General features: G+C 41.7%; 1 protein-coding gene across 3 annotated transcripts; it reads left to right on the top strand.

Moving 5' to 3' along the window:
* Window positions 1–10,919: 10,919 nt before the first annotated feature.
* Window positions 10,920–20,286, top strand: ADIPOQ (adiponectin, C1Q and collagen domain containing). 3 transcript variants are annotated; one of them, XM_033087579.1, is made up of 3 exons: window positions 10,920–11,050; window positions 18,309–18,530; window positions 19,518–20,286. In XM_033087579.1, the coding sequence occupies exons 1-3, from the start codon at window positions 10,969–10,971 to the stop codon at window positions 20,036–20,038; spliced, it is 825 nt and encodes a 274-aa protein (XP_032943470.1). In that variant the 5' UTR covers window positions 10,920–10,968; the 3' UTR covers window positions 20,039–20,286. The 3 variants fall into 3 exon arrangements, with proteins under 3 accessions (XP_032943470.1, XP_032943475.1, XP_032943463.1); XM_033087584.1 differs by having other exon boundaries at window positions 10,924–11,050; window positions 18,296–18,530; XM_033087572.1 differs by lacking the exon at window positions 10,920–11,050 and adding an exon at window positions 15,333–15,355.
* Window positions 20,287–20,939: the final 653 nt, after the last annotated feature.

Genomic DNA, 20,939 nt, shown 5'->3' with positions numbered 1-20,939 from the left:
GGTGGGAGATGCTGGGACAGAACAGTTTTCTGATACTAATGGGGACAATAGAATTCCAAAATAATAGAGGCCAGATGGCAATGCTTAATCTCAAAAGCAAGCTAGCTGCAGTTATCATCATGAGTGGCAAGTTCAGAGGCAGTCAGGGAGGTCTGACTCACAGACAGCTAGAGAAGTAGTTAATACAGCATAGCATCCTGAGGGACATGGTAGAGCAACAAACAAGTGTGTTGCTCGATCTATGCAACCAAAAAAATAAATAAATAAATAAAAAATGGATGATCAGGAGCCTTACCAGAGCCACAATAATAAAAAGTCATGTTCACTTTCTAAATTTCCAGACCTGAGCCAGTTCTCTAAAACAAATCTCATTGACTGCTGGAGAAATTAGGTCCTCATGAAAAAGGACCCTGTAAACACCATGACAAAAGTATAAGGTAATGATTTCCTCAGTCTTTCCCAAAGCCATTTACTCATATAACTATACATTGAAGGAAAGAGAAATATGAAACCTTTCAAGGTCTGTTGGATACAAGGTCTGAGCTGAGATATCCAGGGACCCAAAGCACTCCCCTATTGGAGTGGGTGGATAAGGGGTCAGGTAATAAATGGAGTTCTGACCAGGACTGGCTCATGGTAGGTCAACTAGCTCCATAACTCACCTGCTGGTTATTTCCCTGGTTCCCAAAAGAATACTTGAAATGGCCATACTTAGGTATTAGCAGAACGCACACTGGTTCTTGGCCTATGGGGCAAGGGCTATCATAGTGGAGAAAGCCAAGTAGAAGCTTGTAAAACCACCCTACCTTCCACAGCCAAGATGGTAAATCAAAGACAGTACCATATGAAGGGGTATGGCAAATGTTAGTGTCGCCCTTGAACACCTAAAGTAGGCAGGAATGGTGGTCCTCATCATGTGCCTTTTCCATTCATCAGTATGGCCCCAACAAAAACTAGATGTACCCTAGAGGATAACAGTGGGTTGCCATAAACTCAAGTAGTAGCCTCCCAATTGTAGCTGTGAACTAGATACGGAATCTTTACTAGACCAGTTTAAAATGGCCTTGGATACATAGTACCTGGTCATCAATCTGATAAATGTATTCATTTCCATCCTCATTAGGAAGGAGGACCAGAGCAGTTCACATTCACATAGGACAGGACACAGTATACATTCATTGTTGCCCCCAAACTATGTTAAATCTGCCCTCTGCCATAATGTGGTCTTAAAAACCTGGACCATCTAGACATTCAGCAAGTGACCACATGGCCTACTATATTAATGATCAGATGAGCAAGAAGTGGCCAATACATTGGAGGACTGGGTAGGACACGTGCATTCCAGAGGGCAAAAAAATGCTAAATGAACATTCAGGGGATTACCGCATCAGTGGTTTGGGGCAAGCTGGGGACATACCCGTCCATCCCTACCAAATTAGGACAAGTTATCTCACGTCTCACACAACTAAGCACAATGCCTGGCAAGCCTTTTGGATTCTGGGGGAAGCACATTCCATATTTAGAAATACTGTTCTCACTTGTTAGTGATAAGGAAAACTGGCAGCAGGAAAGGGTTCTGTAGCCAATCCATGCTGAGGTGTAAGCATCCCTGATTCTTCAGCAATACAACCAGTGAGCTGTACAACCCAGTGGACTCTGTTATTCGAGTTATCTGGGGTGGGGAAAGATGGCATGTGGAGAAAAGCAGCATCACAACACAAACCCTTAGGTTCCTGATGCAAATCTATGCCATCCGCAGCAGAGAATCATTCGGCTACAGGCCATGGTAGAGACTGAGCACCTAACCATGGGACATTAAGTGACCAAGATTCCAGATTTGCCCATTAGGAGCTGCGTTCTGTCAAATTCACCAAGCCTTAAAGTTGGGAGGAACCAGCAGCAGAAAGTTGTATGAGGAGATGGCCCAGGCTCACGTCACCTATCACTTTGTACCATTGCCTGCCTCTCAGCTCACATGTATGACTGTTAGTTTTCTATTGCTACATAACAATATTACCACACACTTAGGAGCTTAAAACAATACATACTTATTATTTCACAGTTTTTGTGGGTCAGGACTTGGGACATGACTTAGCTGGGTCCTCTTCTTCAGGTTTTCAGAAAGCTGCAATAAGGGCATCGACTTGGGCTATGATATTATCTGACAATCACCTGGGAACAGATTCACTTCTAGCCTCATGTGGTTAGAGTCAAAATCTAGTTTCTTGCCGACTGCCACATTCAAGGATTTAGTTTCTTGTTGGCTGTTGGCCAGAGGTCCCCTTCAGCTCCTTGCCACATGTACCTTTCCATATGGCAGCTCACAACATGGCCACTTGCTTCTTCAAAGCAAACAAGTCACAGGGAGTATCCTTGCAAGATGGCATCATAATCTTATGTAGTATATCACATACTCATGTGAATCCTGTCACCTTGGCCATATTCCATTGATTAGAAGCAAGTCACAGGACTTGCCCACACTGACGGGGGGAGGGTATTGCCAAAGAGAGTGAACACCTGGGGGCAGAGATCATGGGGGCCACCCTAAAGGCATACTTTAGGGCTGGGGTTAGCCCTCTGAGGAGGAGGAACTGCCTGATGGGACAGATGCCCCAGGAGCTGGATGTAGAACTCTGAGGAGGGGGCACTACCAGCTGGTGCTGGTGTCTTTGAAGGGGCATGATGAGGCTGGTTATGGAAATGTTGGGAAAATAGATATGGCCTTATTTGGAAAATAGATACAGACTGCAAGAGAGCAGGAAGCAACCTCAGGAGCTAGGGCTCTTCCTGATCTCACTGTCCAACCACAGTTTACAAGACCTTGTGACTTGCTATTTCTGGAATTCTTCAGCTCATTCCTGACTTTATCCTTGGTCCATTCACTCATTCCTACTTACCCATGGAGGTGAGTCCCACCTTTCTCCACCTCTTGATTCCTGCTTCTTAAATATCTGTAGAGAAGGAGGAGGGTTGAGACCAGCCAGCTGTGAAGCACAGTGATGTCAGCTGCAGAGGAAGCAGAGGAGAGAAAGGCACAGGAGTGTAGCTACAGGGTCTCGGGAGTTCAACAGACCAACATGCTGGAGAGAGGGCTCTTGGCATAACCTACTATGACCTCCTTCATCTGCATTCAGCAACCATTAAAAAGCTGTGCGGATGCCTTTCCCAAAGCGGGGAGCCTGCTTTAGATCCAACCTAGGCTTTTGAATCAACAGATTTTTTTTCAAAAGCACACAGAGCCTTTTGCTGCATTAACAACATTGGCCATATCTACCAAGTAAAAAGAAAGTATAGTCCTGCACCATATATGGTAGCATATTGTCACACTTTCTACAATATACATTCATACAGTCAGTCTTGGTATGTTTCTCAATAGACTTCTCTGCTTTGGTGTCTTCGATTATGTTATCAACCACAATATATACATTTCTCAATGAGAATATGTAAGAACTAGAGCTGGACAGAAGACTCTTTAGGGTTCTGACTATTAGAATAGTCAGAAAATACATCACTTGGATCCGCTGAAGCAATTTTGACCATTGATTAGCCAGCCACTCATACAGAAACACAGTCCAAAGCTTTCCCAATCCTTTGAATCTCAGTGGTTTTCTGAATCGTTTAAAATGGCCACACTTGATGGTGCTGGCTGAGTGCAAAGTGCCCAGACTTCCCAGGCCTCACAGGAGGAAACTCTCCACAAACATCACCGGTGGCAACCAGAGGAGCCATTTCAATACCAGTTATCATTGTTGATGTTCCCAGGTGCTGCCCCCGGGTGCTCCAGGATGGTCCACTTTGACTTTCAACTTGGCCCTGTGGAACTTGTGTCTTCTCCACGGTCTTGCACACAGTTGCCACTCAGGAAATAATTGCTGAATGAATAGGGGTTGCAGTACATTTTTAAAGCCCTTTGAAAGTAAGAAAAAAAATAAGCAGGTTGACTCTTCTGTGGGTAAAACTTTTGTCATCGTCCCATTTGTTTAGATGAGAAAGAATACAGAACAATGAGATCAAAATCTGAAACTTTTGGAAGAATTATTCATATTTTCTATGGTTTAAAATTATTGCCTGTTGTCCCCTAGAAATAACATGCTCCAGCTGAAGGAGTTGGACTAAAGGCAGTCTTGATTCTCTAAAATGTGGTGTTCTGAATGCATACTAAACACTAGCTGTGCATTATGCAATATTTAGAGGAAATAGAAATGATCTAAATCGGGATTTTCCAGATGTGTTTTTCAGAACCAGTAAGAGAATAAAAGAGAAGAGCATTTTTCTCCCTCAAGTTCTAATATAGGAGAAAAGAAAACATTTATCCAGGCTCAGAGAAGTTTTATACGAAGGAAACCTGCATACTTTTATTAACTACTTCATTTCCCAAACTCTTTGCCTGGAGAACTCTTTTCTTTGTGGAATGTCACATGCCACGTGTATTAGAGAGATGCTGCAAAAAATGAGACCCAACAATACAATGACTTAAACAATACGTTGGTTTCTATCTCAGGTAGCCGTCCAGGACAGGTAGGAAGACCACTCTGCTCCACACAGCTAGTTGGGATTCCCAGTTCCATAAGGTTTTTCCACCATCCCCTAGAACGTCATCTTTGTATGGTCAAAACTGGGTCACAGGCCTATAGCCAATGAAAAGTATTGTATACTTGAAAGTTTCTCAGAGTAGATCAGAAGTGTTCTTACCACACACACGCCAAAGAGAGAGTTAACTTTGTTAGGTAGTGGAAGTGTTAATTATCTTGATCTTGGTAATCATTCTACAATGTATATGTATACCAAATCATCACATTGTGTATTTTAAATATATACACTTATATTTGTCAGTCATTCCTCAATAAACTTAGAAAAAATATATAGTTCTAAAAAAAAGCAAAACAAAACAAAAAAACCTCCCTTTCAAAAGCTGGGTCACAAGCATATCTACATTCCAGTTCATAGGTAGAGAAGAAATTGAAGGATCACATGTGCAGTATTTTAAGGCTCAACCCTGAAGTAGCACACATTACCTTTTGTCAAATTCTATTGGTGAAAACTTTGTCACATGGTAACCCCTAGCTTCAAGAAGAAGTAGAAATTATAGACCCTAATAATGGAGGCCATTTCCCAGCTACCACTCCATTAATATGTATCATAGTCACCCAACCAGCCTGCAATAAAGCAGGGACTAGAATTCAGGTCTTCCAACTCCTGGTCCAGATGTTTCATTGCAACACTAGCATTTTTGTATTCAGCCAACACATATGGAGCCCTCTTGTATGCCAGGCTCCATGTCAGAGTATAAGGATGGAAAGTTTTATAAAACACAGTCTCCTAATTACATATTTACTCTGCTATTGGACTTTATAAATGGATAAACTTAATAGTCATAGCTTTGCATCATGCTGCTTTCACAGACCAAGAGGATGCATGGTCCTGACAAGGAATAAACACATATGAACAGAGAATCCTAAACTAGACCCCAATACATTTGAAAAGTGAGTATATGAACAAGACATTTAAAATTATAACTAAAAGATAAATATTCATGAAAATTGGTGTTAGGTTCACTGGGAACATAGAAAAAAAATAAAGCTGGATTACCTCATTTTTTAAAATGCAAGGAATTGCTTAAACAAGACTCCCAAGCTGAGGACCAGATTTTCTTTCAGTTGAAGTAGGGAAAACCCACATGACCCTACCCAGCCCGGAAAGCACCCACTTATGTACCAGGAGATAGTGGATCAAAGACTGCCACATGTACTTGAAAACCAATCAGAAAGCTTCTCTCACTTCCCCAAATCCCACCCTACTAGAAAATCCCACCCTAAAAGAATACTCACCAGAAACTCATAGGATTTCCTCTTTCCAGTCCATAAAACTCACTCTTCTTTCAACTCTCTTCCAGTCTCTGCTGGAAAGGAAGTGATAACAGTGACTCCCTTACAATAATAAGCTTTGAATAAACAGTCTTCAATGAACGCTATAGGTGGTCTTTGTCCTTTTGACAAAATAATTACAGGTTGGTCAAATATTGAATTAAAAGAAAAAGAAATCATGAATATTCTAGAAGAAAACATAGTTTAAAGAGTAACTTTGGAATGGGAGGAGTCTTTCAGACAAAACACAAAATCCAGAAGCCAAAAGGAAAATGATAAAAGAAATTAGGCTAAACAGGAAGCAAAAATTTTTGTATAAAACATTTTTAAAAGTAAAAGATACATTTTCCAAACATATAACAAAGGATTAATGTACTTGATATACAAGAAACTTTAAAAAATTTATAAAAATAACTCAAGAAAAATGGACAAAGAGAGTAAACACAGGAAAATAAATACAAATAACCAATAAATACATGAAAAGAAGATCATCCTCACACATAATCAAAGAGATACAAATTAAAATGAGATACTGAAAAAGTCTATTAGAATGTCAAATATTTAAATGTTTGACAGTATCCAATATTGGTAAGGGTATAAGGAAACAGGTACTTTCATACCGTGTTGGGAGCAGGATAAGTCACTATTGAATGTTTCAAAGTCAGTTTACAACAACTATCAAAATTTAAGGTGTGCATACCCCTTGATCTTGCAATTTTATTTCTAGTAATTTATTTTATGAGCAAAGATATATATGAACAGAGATATTCAGGTTTTTATGTGTAGGTTTTGTTTGGACATAGTTTTCATTTTGGGGGAATAAATGCTCAGGAGAGTGACTGCTGTTTAATTTTTAAAGAAACTACGAAACTCTTTTCCAGAGTGGCTATACCATTTTTCATTCCCACTGGCAAATTATCAGCGATCCCTTTTCATTGTGTCATTTCCCAAATTTAGTATTCTCAATGCTTTTTCGATCTTTAAAAAAGTTGTGCTATTTTTCCTACTTAAAAAAAATCATCCAAAGTTCATAGTTTATATTAGGGTTCACTCCTTGTGTTGTACATTCTATGGGTTTTGACAGATGTATAATGACATGTATCTACCATTATATTGTTTCTTACTATTTTTAAAACTAGTTTCAGGTGTTCAAAACAATGTAACAGTTACACATTTATCATTTATATCCCTCACACAGTGATAACCCCTCCCCATCTACTACCCCCCTGACATCGCACACAGCCTCTATTTCCACATTTCCACTGCCTCTATTCCTAATGCTGTACTCCACTTCTTGTATGTTTCTTACTGTTTTTAATTTTAGCCATTTATAGTAGATGTGTTAATGATATTTCATTGGTAGTTTTAATTTGCATTTTCCTAATGGCTAAAAATGTTGAACTCCTATTCATGTGCTTATTTGCCATCCATATATCACATTTTGTGAAATATCTTTCATGTCTGTTGCCCACTTTCTAGTTGGATATTTTTGTTTTGTTTTGTTTTAGTTTTCAGAGTTCTTTGTGTAATCTAGATACAAATTCTTTGTCAGATATGTGGTTTGCAAGTATTTTCTCCCAGTCTGTAGCTTTGTTTTTCATCCTCTGAGCAGGGTCTTTTGCAGAGCAAAAATTTTAATTTTGATAAAGTCTCATTTACCATTTTTTTCTTTAATAGTCTGTCTTTGGTTTCATGTGTAAGAACTCTTTCCCTAGCTCGACTTGCCTGTGTTAGTTTCCTAGGGTTGGTTGCCATAACAGATCACCATAAACGTGGTGACTTAAAGAAGAGAAAATTGTTTTTACCTCCTACTGTGGCAGAATATTCATTAAGTATGTTCATGTATGCTATTTCCTGTCATCTCTCTACATATAATAATTATATTTATTCTTAAGTTATGCCCCCTTCCTTTTTGCTACTAGTTTTGTTTCCTTGGGTGTAAATTCTTCCATTGGTTGAAGTTGTGGCCTACGTCAGATCATGTCTGTTGGTACTTAGCCCTATATCCACTTTTCTATAATCCCCTTTGTATTCCAAAAGCTGGGGGCCTGAAATGTCATATCCTAGACTCCCTTGCCAGATGAGTGTCAGTGAGATTATGCAAATGGGAGAGAATTGTGCAATATTGAAGGGGGGACGAGGGGAGAAGCCGTGTGTTTCAGGTGGTGTCCTCGGCAGTGTCAGTGGTCCTGGCTACTGTTCAGTGCAGTGGTGGAAGCTCTAGCAGTCCAGCCAGTGAGTGTAGGCTTATGGGCGACCGCTCCGGGGCAGTAGCTGCTTCCTGGTCTCTGGGCAACACCATCTCCCTCCCTATGCTTCTCCAGCTTTTCCAAAATTACTGTGGCGGACTCCTTGACTAATACAGGATTTTGGTATTGGGAGTTGTCCAAGGACACAGGCTCTCGTAGATATGAATCTAGGGTTGCTTATCTGAACTGGCCTTCTTGCCCGTAGAAGTGGGCTACTGTCAGTCTAAAGTGCGAGTTACAAACCAAATAGTTACATTAGTATCTAAGGTTGCCTTGGATGAAGTGCAATTGTAGCCCATTCTTTGGAAGAGATAAAGGAATTTTTTCCTTTCCTGCTATTAGGGATTTGGGGATGGGGTGGAAGGTTACAGGGCATGCCTACTCTGCCGTCTTGCTCCAGTCTTCCGTATTATTTTTCAAAACACTGATTATGCTTATTAAGATTATCTTTTTTCAATCACAAGAAGGAAAAATCTATGACAATATTTAACCTTACTTATGGGAAACTTAGGCATGTGGCCTGCTGTTTCAATATCCCAATTCACATGCTGAAGGGGATGGAACTGTAGCCATGATACCTTGGAGGAAATGATCCCATTTTTTTATTATTTCATTCTTGGTAGTAACAGTCCTGTCCTGGGAAAAAGACCAGCCTCAAGGCATTTTTGGCTGAATTTTTTTCAGTGGTTCAGTCTCTAAACCACAATGCCACAGAAGTGCCTCTCTTCATATGATGGCCTTTGTGGGGAAGGCAGATCTCCCTGAGGCCTGACTTGTAGGCTTTCACAATGTCTGGCTGACAGCCAGACCCATCATAGTCTCGGTGTGATTTTAGGGCTAAAGTTATTCCACCTTGTGCAATAGTTAAAGCCTGCAATAACCAGCTGCATTTCTTTTAAGGTTGGCATAAAGCTACCCTGAAATGCATGCATGAATCTTAGGGTCTCAGAGTCCAGCAGACGGGGTGACGGACATGAGGTATTAGGAAGAATATGGGTTTTGTAGTCGGACAGATCTGGGTTCAGATCTTGGATCTGTGCCTTGGACAAGTCACTTAACCCAATGAGCACCACATACTTTATTTGTAAAATGGGAGACAATCATAGTGATCTCCAAGGGAAGATTAAATATGATCACTCCCTTATTCATTGATTCAATATTTATTGTTGCCTACCTTGTACCAGACCTTATTCCGGGGTCTAGGGAACATAACATTGAATAGGCAAAGCACAGCTCTCATAAAGTTTACATTCTAGTAAGGAGAGACAGATAGTAACACAGACCAAAAATTAAATAAGAAAATGCCACAATAGAAATGAAACAGTGATGTAAGAGACTTGCTGCAGTTTCTCTTTGTTTTCAACTTGGTCCAACCCACCTGGTACACTGTATAGAAATTTTCACAGGCCCCTTATCTAAGCCAGTGGGCCTGAGGACTCCAATCTTAAATGTGACTGATTTCTCTAGAAATATTGGCATACAGCAGGTTCTAGAATAACATCAGTTTGTTCTACGTTTGTTATAATGTTGATGAGAGGCTATAGGAATTTAACTCTTGTTTAAATCAGTTAAACTATGGTAAAATTGGTTTTTGAAGTTTGACGTCACTTCACTTAAAGTTGCAGACCCCGCTGACGATGTTAAGTGAGGACTTACTAGTTTAGTCCTTGAGTCATGCTTTTATTTCACTTTGCTGATGGACTTTTCGGCTCCATGTGGCCAGTGGAGGTGGTATTCAGGGGCAGGTAGACACTTGCTCAGCCTCTGCCTGAGACCATCCTGTTTCTGAATGTCTTGTAGAAGTTATTACTGGGACCTTAAGCCCTTGCTGGGATTATGATATTATGCATCAGAATTTGTGGCTTTCAAGAACCGGCTTTAATTCTGCCTTTCCAAAACAGAATATGGGTTTGCCAAGAAAGAGTCCAAGATGATGAATGTTGTCATTTCAAGCCTAAACCTTCTAGGATTCCCAACCTGGGTGGCCACCTCTGGTCCTCCAGGCGGCTCCAGCTCAGAGCTGGGTTCCCCAGTATGTGGATTAGGCACATGCTTAAGGAGCTGGCAAAAGGAGAACTCACACACACATCAAAAGTTAGCTTTCAAAACTTATTTGGAATTTTGGAAACAGAATATTGAAAGATGGTTTTCTGATATCACATTTTATGGAAGTTTTCTCTTGTATTGAATTTGAATTACATAGGGGTGGGGGATTCCATAATCTTTGGGAATTTGGAGCTTCTAAAGGTCTTAATGTTGCCCTCCCCCACACCACCCTAGAAACTTCCTCTCACCTCAGCTCTCAGGATTAAGACGCACAGTCTTCCCCAAATGTGGGGTCCAGGCTGCAGCATGCAGGATGTGTTGTATTTCTTACTCTATTGCAGCCCGCTCTGGTTGCTTCCTCTTCTGAAGTGCTAATGACTGAACCATGCAGTCCCACACTTTATCCTGCACAACGAGCAGGAGTATGATGGTGGTGATTTGTGTCTCTAACTTGTTACGGAAAATTTCTGGGGAGAGGGAGTTCTCCCGGACCACCAGGCAATTTATTTTACATGAGGAAGTTCCTCCATCAAATGCAGAAATAGCTTGTTTTCCTGATTCTGGTCTTGCCCCTTGCCCCATCTTCTGCTGCTGTTGCGGGAAGCAAAAATAAGGTCCAAGGCCTGGGAACATGAGTGTTTGACTGAAGCTCCACTTGGCCTCCCAAGCTCAAGCTGGGTTGCACCAAGTTCCCTGGGGTAGAGACCTAGTGTAGCTGCCAGGGGCAAGGTGCCGGCCCAGTGGTCTCTGGCCCTCACTGGGTTGGCCAATGAGAAGGGACAACTATAAGGTGGGGACAGCCTGCCCCCATGACTACCAGGCTTTTGTGGCTGGACCATCTCCTCACTTTCATGCTGACTGCAGTCTATGGGTCTGACTCCACACTTGAGGGTAAGAGCATTTGATTAAAGTTCCAGACTGGGGGTCGGGGTGGCTGCCCTCAGTGGGGCCTCTGGCTGTTTTGTGCCACATTTTCCTGTTATAGAAGGGTGTGGATAGATACAGGCAAAACTTTGACCAGAGCTTCCTCGATTCTCTCACAACTCCAAGAAAAAAGAAACTCTTCCTCTGGTCAAAATGCCTGGGACCATCCTGAATTTTGCCCAGTTCACTTGAGGGCAAGATGCTTACCCAGAGAAAAAGTTAGGATCAGTGAGGTGCAAGGGATGGCCCAGCGACAAAATGCAATTAAGGAAGAGGAGAAGGGGATCAATTGTTGCTCAAAGAAAGAAGCACAGGACGAGGCAGCTGGGGAAAAGCCTGAGTTCGGACCGAAGACTGAGTTTGGAATCCAGCCCTATCATGTGATTCCACTCAGCAGATATTATTGAGCAGATTCTATGGGCCAGACATTGGATTGGGTTCACGAGATACCAAAAGGAGTAAGAAAGACATGGTTGTTGTCTACAGACTTGGGGGAATCTGTAGGTACGGGGGTATCTACACAGATGTGGGGCTACGTCACAGGCTGTTTGAGAGGGTCAGACGAGACAAAGTGAGAAAAGGGCCTGGCGTATGCTGGGAGCTTACGAACAATCTTATTTTTAGAAGACATTTTCTGACAGAAACAACTGGATCTATGCGGCCTTTGTCAAACCGGATTCCGCTTGCCCAGTGAGCACAGTGTTTGGGCATCCTGGTGGTTTCAGCTATAGACGCAGAGGTCAGAGTGGGAGGCATTTCGGAGATCAGGCCAGGCCTTTTGTATCGGGGGATGTGGGTCCCCCCTCTGCCGAGGCTCTGGTTTTCAGATCAAGCCTTGCAAGGAGGACAGCCACCTCACTCTTGGTGACTCCTTTATTAGAGGTAAAGCCAGCTCCTCCTGACAAGGTTGGGGAGCAGGGGAACCCTTTATGCTGGTAGAATATTCCCAAAGGAACATGAGAGTGTCAGCTTTGTTCTTGAAGCAGAGCAATGGGAAGGGAGCCCTGCAGTTGACTTGGCAGTCGTTTCTGCCCTCCCTTAATTCTTCAGGAATTATAAAGACAGACACGGGACTTGGTTGTTATCCTTTCTAAGATGGCTATGGGGACAAACTTTTCACCTACTCCTTGTGAAGCCAGGAGACCAGCAGCCCCAGACACTTGGCAGAGGTCAAGATGTAGAAGCTTTGGCGACTAGAAGCTTTCAGTCAGGAGGGATTACTTCATGTAGAGAGAGACTGATTCCTAAAAATGTGATGGAGGATGCTCTGCTTTACCAGTTCCTTGAGAATGTGTGTGTGTGTGTGTGTGTGTGTGTGTGTGTGTGAGTGTGTGTGTGTCTGTGTGTGTGTGTGTGTGTGTGTGAGAGAGAGAGAGAGAGAGAGAGAGAGAGAGAGAGAGAGAGAGAGAGAGAGAGAGAGAGATTTGGGCATTGGGATGCTGAGAGTTCTCCCAGGGCTGAGTAAAAGCTTTCAGGTAATCCTCCTGGGAGCTGAGTTAATTCCTGGTTCTTTCATTTATCATTAGGTTACACCATGTGAAATTGCCAGTATTCTACCATTTTTGACCTTTAAACATGACAAGTTCATACAATACAACTGAAGAGTTGCATGATTTTAAGCCAGCATCTTGGTCTCTCTGAGTCTCAGATTCTTCTGTATAGTGGAATCAAAAGCAGAGCTGTGGGGAGGATTAAATGAAATAAGGTTTGAAAATGCCTTATGCAATTTATACTCCAAAGTACTCCTGCCAATTTCAAGTGTTCTCACGTCCCTCACCATAATGACCTCATTTAGCAGAGTAAGAAACTAAATCTGAGAAGCCTTTTTAGAGGCAGTATAGTGTGATGGAAAGCTCACTGGTTTGGAAGTCAGCTTGGGAATCTCACAGGGATCATCTCCTTAAGCTCTCAGGTTCCCAGCTCCAAAGTTGGGGCTATTTTCCTTGCTTCCTGGAGTTCTTGTAAAGATTAAAATAAATAATAAAATAAATAATGTGTAAAACCTCCTGGCTTCTAGGAGGATCTAATAAATGCACCCCTTTCTTTCTACTTAGCCTCCCATTTGTAAAAGCAGGGCAGGGGTGAGAAGATTTCCTGGGGTCCCTTTTGTCTCTCAGGGACTTTGTGAACTGTGCTTTAATGCCCTTTCCTGCTGGAAGAGTTGGCACTGGGTTTGGTGACCTCTTTCCCCCATACTGCTGTGTCCCCTGCCAGTCCCAAAGGAGACCCCATTTTTGCATTTCACAAGATTCTGCTGTTGTTACTGAAATTCCAACAGGTCAAAGTGGAATTTCTCATACATTTTAATGTATGAAAATGAGACACCAGGCTACAGCCCTTCAGGATGCAGAGAATATCATGAACATTCCCTTGTATAATTTTTAAAAGTGAACAGATCCATGCTTATGTACGGTGTGCCATGAAAGCCAGTGCAGTACAAATAATTCAGTCTTTGAATTTCAAAGTGCACCTCTGTCTTCTTTTGCCTGTTATCCATGGGCAGAAGTTACCAAATCTCTCTGGTCCTCAGATTTCTCTCATGGGAATTGAGACCTACCTCCTGTAGTTGTGGGCCTGAAATGAGATTAAAGAGGTGATCAATAAATGTTTGTTTGTTTCCTTTCTCTTCGCTTATATGTGTGGATCACCTTATAAACTTATAAAATACTTTTTCATACTTTTAGTCAATTGGTTCTTACAATAATAATGTGAAATAGATTAGGTAAGGATTAATATCATTAGTGATCACATTTGCAGGCAAAGAGCATGAAGTCCAAGAGGTGGAGTGGGGGAAGGGAAGTCACCCAATGAGTTAATAGTGAAGCAAAGAATAGAAACCAGGTCACTTGCATCACGATGTGGAGGTTTATTCACTCTGCTGTCTGTTATATCCCCGTCCTATGGGGTGAAATAATAAAAGGCAGATGCGTGACCCTGATGCTGTTTTCCTCCTCTGTACTATGCCAACGAGTCCATTATTGGCTGTTGGCAGACCTGAGTTTGATTTCCAGCTCCAGTACATGTAGTTCTGGGCTTCTGGACAAGTTATTTAACCTCCTCGAAGCCCACTTTCCTCATCTTTAAAATGGATATAGTTATAGCTAAGATTTATTGAGCTCTGACATGTGCCAGACACTGTTCTGAGTACTTTATATGGAATATATCACTTAATCTTCCAAAAAGCATATTACTGAAACATGTTACAGGTAAGGATAAAATTATTTTCACCCAAGTACTGAAATCATAGAGGATGTGCTCCCTATTCTACCATATACTGTCTCTCAAGATGGTTGTGAGAATTAAATGAGATACTAAGTGAGGCAAGAACTTTACAAATGACATTCTGCAATGACAAAGAATTATAAGTGGCACTTGGGACTTAGCTTCAAGATCCATGTAAAAGTTTTCTTTCTATACACATTTGAATCTTAGATTTCAGTCTTAGATTACAGTTTCTATTCCCCCAATGGAAATAGAATTCTTTCAGAATCAAAGTGTAACAATTGCTGTATCTAAACAAAGAGTACACATAATTTTAGAATAGTGTTTTTGAAAATTAGGCAGCTCTGCACTGACTTTCAATTGTTATCCAATGCTGATTTTTCTACCGAGAACTAGGTTAGAAGACAACCTTCTTTTTCAATCAAAATCAATAGCATCAGAAACTTCCTGGGATCCTGTATCCATCTTCCCTCCACTTCTCCTTTCAGTACCTCTTCCCCATGCTACCATCATGGAACCCAATTGTTCCTGTTAGTGGAAAAATCTGTCCATAACACTGAAATGTTGAGGACAGAATGCCTTTCCGTGGGCTGGGAGAATGTACTCCTTTCAACAGTTTGGAGGAAGCCCCCATCACCCTTTATCTCTGGGGCCCTTTGAAGCTGCGTCCACCAGTTCTCACGTTCTGGATTCTCCCTATGGACAAGAGCACAGCCTCAAAGATTCTGCCCTCCTCATTTCTGGAGAAAACAAGTACAGAGTCTCTCAGAGTTCTTCTCAGGAGTTTTATTGCTAACCCCAGAAGGAATAAAGAATGGAGGTGACAAACAGTGGGAAAATTTAAAGACATATGAAGTCTTAAAAGTCTCAGAAGAAGTATTCTTCCTAAATACAAAAGGGGCTTGGCTGGTCTCTCTTCCTTGTCTTCTTATTAACTCTGCTCTTTCTTCTTATCTTGGGACAAGCTAAGCCTAAACTGTCTCATTTTATTTCCAGCAGCTGTTGAGAACACCTTCCTGAGCCCTCCAAATCCAGTAGAGGGCGACAAAGGTACATGCAGATAGTAAGAGTGAGCCATGACTAGAGACTTGACCACCAGGGGGCAGCATCCATGTCTTGTCAGCACCTGTCTCAGTTGCTGTGTTGCCTGTCTGTCTTTCTTCTCCATTCTCCGGTCTCATTCTCAATTCTCTTTATAAGATCATATTAGAACTTAACGTTTGATAAATGATGCATCAGATCACTAGAGAGGGAAATATTAATTCAATTAAAAATGTCTTTAAACAACTAGTCTTCAAATAGGGAGAAATTATTTGAGTATTGTAGATCACAGCTTACACCAAAACAAAATATCAGAGATGGATTAAATAGTGAATTTTAAAATTTATCAAACAATAGAAGAAAATAAAATGAACATTTACCAAACCCTGGCACGAATAAGGACTATTGAACACTTAGAAACAAAGAAAAATATCAACAGAGTTGACTATATAAAAATTAAACTTCTGTCACTTAAAAATCAGTATAAACAAAACAAAAGAATGATCTGCACACTAGAGAAAATAGTGATAGCACATATGACAAAGTTTTGGCATAAAGAGCTCACACAAATTAATTTAAAAAAATACATTGTGTCCCTAGTAAATTAATTGAGAAAAAACACTAACACAGTATCATGAATGAGGAAATTGGGATAAGAAATTAAATCAGAAAATAGGCTTTTAATAAAATGTACAACTCACTAAAGTTCTAGGTAGGAAGGCACTATTTCTTTTATTCACTAAACTAACAACAAAAAACCTGTTTTCAATGATAATACTAGAGTGACAGTATAACAATATTACCTGATAACAGTGTAATAAACTGCAATTTGAGAATGTGCATTAAGAGCTTTAAAAATGTTTGTACTTTTTGATCCAGAAATTTTACTTCTGAGAATATGTCATAACAGAGCAATAATTTGGGAATAAGCTACATGCCTAAGGATATTGTTATAGATTTAAAACAAAATTTAAAATGGAAATGAGCTAAAAGTTCAACAAAATGGAAATAGCTAAGTATATTTTGGTTGTATCCATTTGATGGACTAGCACACACACATTTAAAATGATGGCTATAAAAACTAGAAAATGATAAGGCAAAAATGGGGGAATAAAATTTCTACATAAAGTATGTTTTCCACTATGTTTCAAAATAAACAGAAATTCTTGGGATGGAGGATTATTTTGTTTTCTGTAGTTTCCAAAGTGTTTATATTACTAGCTTTAATGAACATATACATGTGTGTGAGTGTATATGTAAAAGATGACTATATATACAAATATATATATATATATATACATATATATATATATATATATATATATACACACACATACACACACACACACATATATATGTGAAAGATGAGTTGGTTGTGTCACTCAGAGTTCTTCCTGTATCCCTCACAGAGGAGCTGTCTCCTGAAGCCAAACCCGATTCTGGAGACTGTGTAATCTTTAAGAAACAAGCCAACTGATAAGAAATAATGAGTTTTTATTAGGGGAAAAGAAAATGCACATGGATTGTGTTTTGTTTAGAGTCAAGTTCTTGGGATTAACCACCTCTCAAACTCCACAGAGGGTCTTAGTGATGCCTAGGACCCATTTCTCTCTCCCTGGTGCTTTCAACTTCCTGATGAGAGAGGGAGGGGGACACTAAGACTCTGGCAATCAGATGTGGGGGCTAAGATCACCCTACTACTATCAGAGGCAGAAGCTAGGAGGGGTCTAGAGTTCCAATGTGTAAAGGACCATCTTCTGGGAAGGGGCTATGGAGGGCTGATTCTGAGACAGTCCCTTGGCTACGTGTACCACTTGGGCTTTTTGCTAGGGTTTCCATAATACATATTTCAAATACACTCCACCCTCCTTTTTTTCCTTCTTCTTCTTTTCTCCTTCCCTTTATTCCTCCTTCCATCCTCTCTCTGGCTTTTATGCTCTTCCTTTTTAATTTTTTTTCATTTTAAAAATATTTATTTGGGCTCTACTCTGTGATGGGAATATGTTAGGCTTTACTACCTCTCCCTGCTCCCTGCCCAGTGCTTGTAGTTTAATGGGGGAAATGGGTGAGCAAATCAGGGATTACAGTACAGTGCAAGAAGTGCAATGCTAGAGAGGGAGCAGAGCAGAGGAACAATCAACCCAGTTGGGGGAGGGAGAATCAGGAGGGTCTCCTGAGAGATGACATCTCAACTATGTCCTGAAAGCTGTGTAGGGATCAGGCATATGAGGAGGTGCAGCTAAGGGTGGCCCAGGCAAATAGCCAGTGGATATTCTCATAGGACAGTGTATTTCTGATGATCTGACTAATCCAAGGCAATGCTGTGTGTGTGTGTGTGTGTGTGTGTGTGTGTGTGTGTGTGTGTTGTGCACGGGCATACGTGTGTATATTTATGTGCGTGCATGTGTGTGTGCATGTACATAAGATACCAAATGATTTAATGTGACCCAGGAGGAAGGGAGCGGAAGAAAGAGAATGGGAGAGAAAGGAAGAGGAACAGACATAGAAAATGAGGGAAAGGGAAATGAAGAAGGAAAAGGAAGGAGCCAAGAGAGAGAAGTCGGTTAGAGCTGAATGGAATGATCTGAGTCAATATGCTTAGAAAACTCAAGGGAAAGACTCTTGATACGTTGCCTCTTGGAGCTTTCCCCGTGCCTGGTCCTCTGCTCAGATATGAGGAAATTGGAGGAGTGCTGTCCTGCCATCACTGAACTCACAATCCTGTTGAGAAAAGGAGACTACACACAAGGAGTGATGCTAAATACTTACTGCAAATTTCAGGGAAGAAAAAGATCAAGGTGGCTTATAATAGTCAGAAAAGTCTTCCTGGAAGAGGTGCGTATTGGGAGAGCAGGTCTCAGAAGTGGACTCTGCTGAGATGGCCAGTGTTGCTTAGATCCCGAATGGGTGTGCTATGTGGGTTCTGTTCTCTCATGGCTGACAATGCAGATTGGGATTCCAGGGCTCAGGATGCTGTTGCCACTAGCTGTTCTGCTGCTACTAGTCCTGCCCAGTCACGCCCAGGATACCACGACTGAAAAACCTGCAGTCCTGCTTCCCCTGCCCAAGGGGGTCTGCAATGGTTTGATGGCGGGCATCCCAGGGTATCCTGGCCACAATGGGATCCCGGGCCGCGATGGCAGAGATGGCGCCCCTGGTGCGAAGGGAGAGAAAGGAGATGCAGGTAAGAAGAAGTTTTTGGTCTCCTCGATCAGATTTCTGGGTAAAGGAGCACTTCTAGAACTATACAAGGGCATTGTTATTGACTAAGGCCTAGACACAGGGAAGAAGAAAAGCTTTCTGATGTGACCCATAAGCAACTTAAAGTGGATTTGGAGTTGGCCTGTGAATGGTGAAAATAGGTGGTACCTGTGAAATCAAGTACCCTTGATTCTACTCTATCCATATCTCCTTCCCCATTTCCTTTCTCATCCCCACCCTCATCCATCCCTATTCCCAATCTGTTAACGTTCCTATTTCCATTCTTGTCCATTTAATTCCCATTCCATTCAGTGGCATTCAACCACACTTAATGTATACCACCTGCAGGTCACAGTCCTGCTCCTGGAGAATTCTTGGTCTAGTTAAGAAGGTAAGTCTAATGCACAAGACTCTGTGAGAGATTATTACAAGGAAGTCTACTACCAGTATGCCAAATTGAATGTGGACAAATGCTCAAAGTATGGGGCAGAGACAAAATGCCCTCAGGGAAGAAGACTTGGGTTAACAATAAAGGCTTTAAGGAGGAGGAAGAACTTGAGCTAGTCCTTGAAGGATGAGTGCACAGAATAAAGGAGGGAGGGCATCCAAGACAAAGGGGATAGAAGAGCAAAAGGATGGTTGGTTGAGCCAGCACATAAAGAGTTGGCAGGTGGTTATTGACCTGAAATCTTTCAATAAAGGTTGATACACCATAAAAAAAAAAAAAAAGAAAAAAAAAAAAGCAGGTGGAGAGGAGGTGATGGAGAGTGATAGGAGACAAGGTTGGAGAGAATTTATGGGAGCCTGCTAGGGGGATGTGGAAGGAGGAGGTCTAACTCTCCCCTTTGGGAGCTCCTATTGGTTCTTTGCTCTGTAAGTCAAGCAGGTTTTGGGTAGGGGCTATAGGGACAGTATTTCATACTGCAGGAGTTCTGTTTCTTGTGGTCATTGATGTCTTTTCATTCCTTAGGTCTTGCTGGTCCTAAGGGTGACACTGGTGAAACTGGAGTGACTGGGGTTGAAGGTCCCCGAGGCTTTCCAGGAGTCCAAGGCAGGAAAGGAGAACCCGGAGAAAGTGCCTATGTATACCGCTCAGCATTCAGTGTGGGATTGGAGACCCAAGTCACTGTCCCTAATGTTCCCATTCGCTTTACCAAAATCTTCTACAATCAACAAAACCACTATGATACCACCACGGGCAAATTCCATTGCAACATTCCTGGGCTATACTACTTCTCCTACCACATTACAGTCTACTTGAAGGACGTGAAGCTCAGCCTCTACAAGAAGGACAAGGCTGTGCTCTTCACCTTTGACCAATATCAGGACAAGGACTTGGACCAAGCCTCCGGCTCTGTGCTCCTCCATCTGGGGACGGGCGACCAAGTCTGGCTCCAAGTGTATGGGGATGGGGAGCATAATGGGCTCTATGCAGATAATGTCAATGACTCCACCTTCACAGGCTTCCTTCTCTACCATGATATCAACTGATCACCACTAACTCAGAGCCCCTACCGGGCCAAACAAGCCAAGTCAAAGAACAGTACACAGTGTAGTTAGGAGGTTGATGTTATTATCTAGTTGGAGGGCTCTGAACATTATTCATTCATTTACTCATTCATTCATTTATCAAGCACCTTTTTTTAAAAAAATTATATACTAGATTCCCAGTTCTAAAGAAGACATGTTCCCTGGCCTCAAGGACCTGGTATATAGTGGTAATAAAAGGATAAAGCATTTACTGGATATGCTTCACATATGACAAGATAACCGACTACAACAAAGTATTTGGCAGTGCTATTCTGTGCCCACTGTTTCTCCTCATGTTCATGCCAATTCTGTGAGGTACACAGAAAAGATATCATTCTCCTTTTTTCACTCGGGGTCCTGAGGCTGAGAGAGTTAAAGGAAAGCCTAAGGTCACACAGGTAGTAAGTGGCGGAGCTGGAAATCACACCAGGGCCATGGACCTTCTCTATTATACTGTGTCGTTTTCAGGAGTATATGGCCTCTTTGGGATGTTGGTAGTGGGTCTCTCATCCATTTCACCTGAGGGCCTCTGAATTGGTCTTCATCATGAATTAAGCATCCCCTGGAAGAGCTCCCTCAGGACAGGTAGTTCTGACCAGGTCCCATTCCAGCTGGACTACTCAGTGGCCCCTGCATTACTCCATACTGTCTTTTCTCTGTGTCTTTCCTCATGCTCTTGTCTCCAGACCAGAAAGCCACCTACATCTCCATGTGCTGAGACATTCCCTGTTCCTGAAAGCCACCTAACCAGGAAGCTTCCCTGATGTGATATCTCTTTCCTGCAAACCTTCCTCGTACACTGTGCCCCTGTGCTTCTTCACGTGTCATCCTTGATGACAGTCCTGGATATGGGAGACATCCT

The sequence above is a fragment of the Rhinolophus ferrumequinum genome, chromosome 2 (genome assembly GCF_004115265.2).
Source record: "Rhinolophus ferrumequinum isolate MPI-CBG mRhiFer1 chromosome 2, mRhiFer1_v1.p, whole genome shotgun sequence".
NCBI lineage: Eukaryota > Metazoa > Chordata > Mammalia > Chiroptera > Rhinolophidae > Rhinolophus > Rhinolophus ferrumequinum.
The sequence above is the reverse complement of the archived record's forward strand: the minus strand, read 5'-3'. Positions and strand labels throughout refer to the sequence as shown.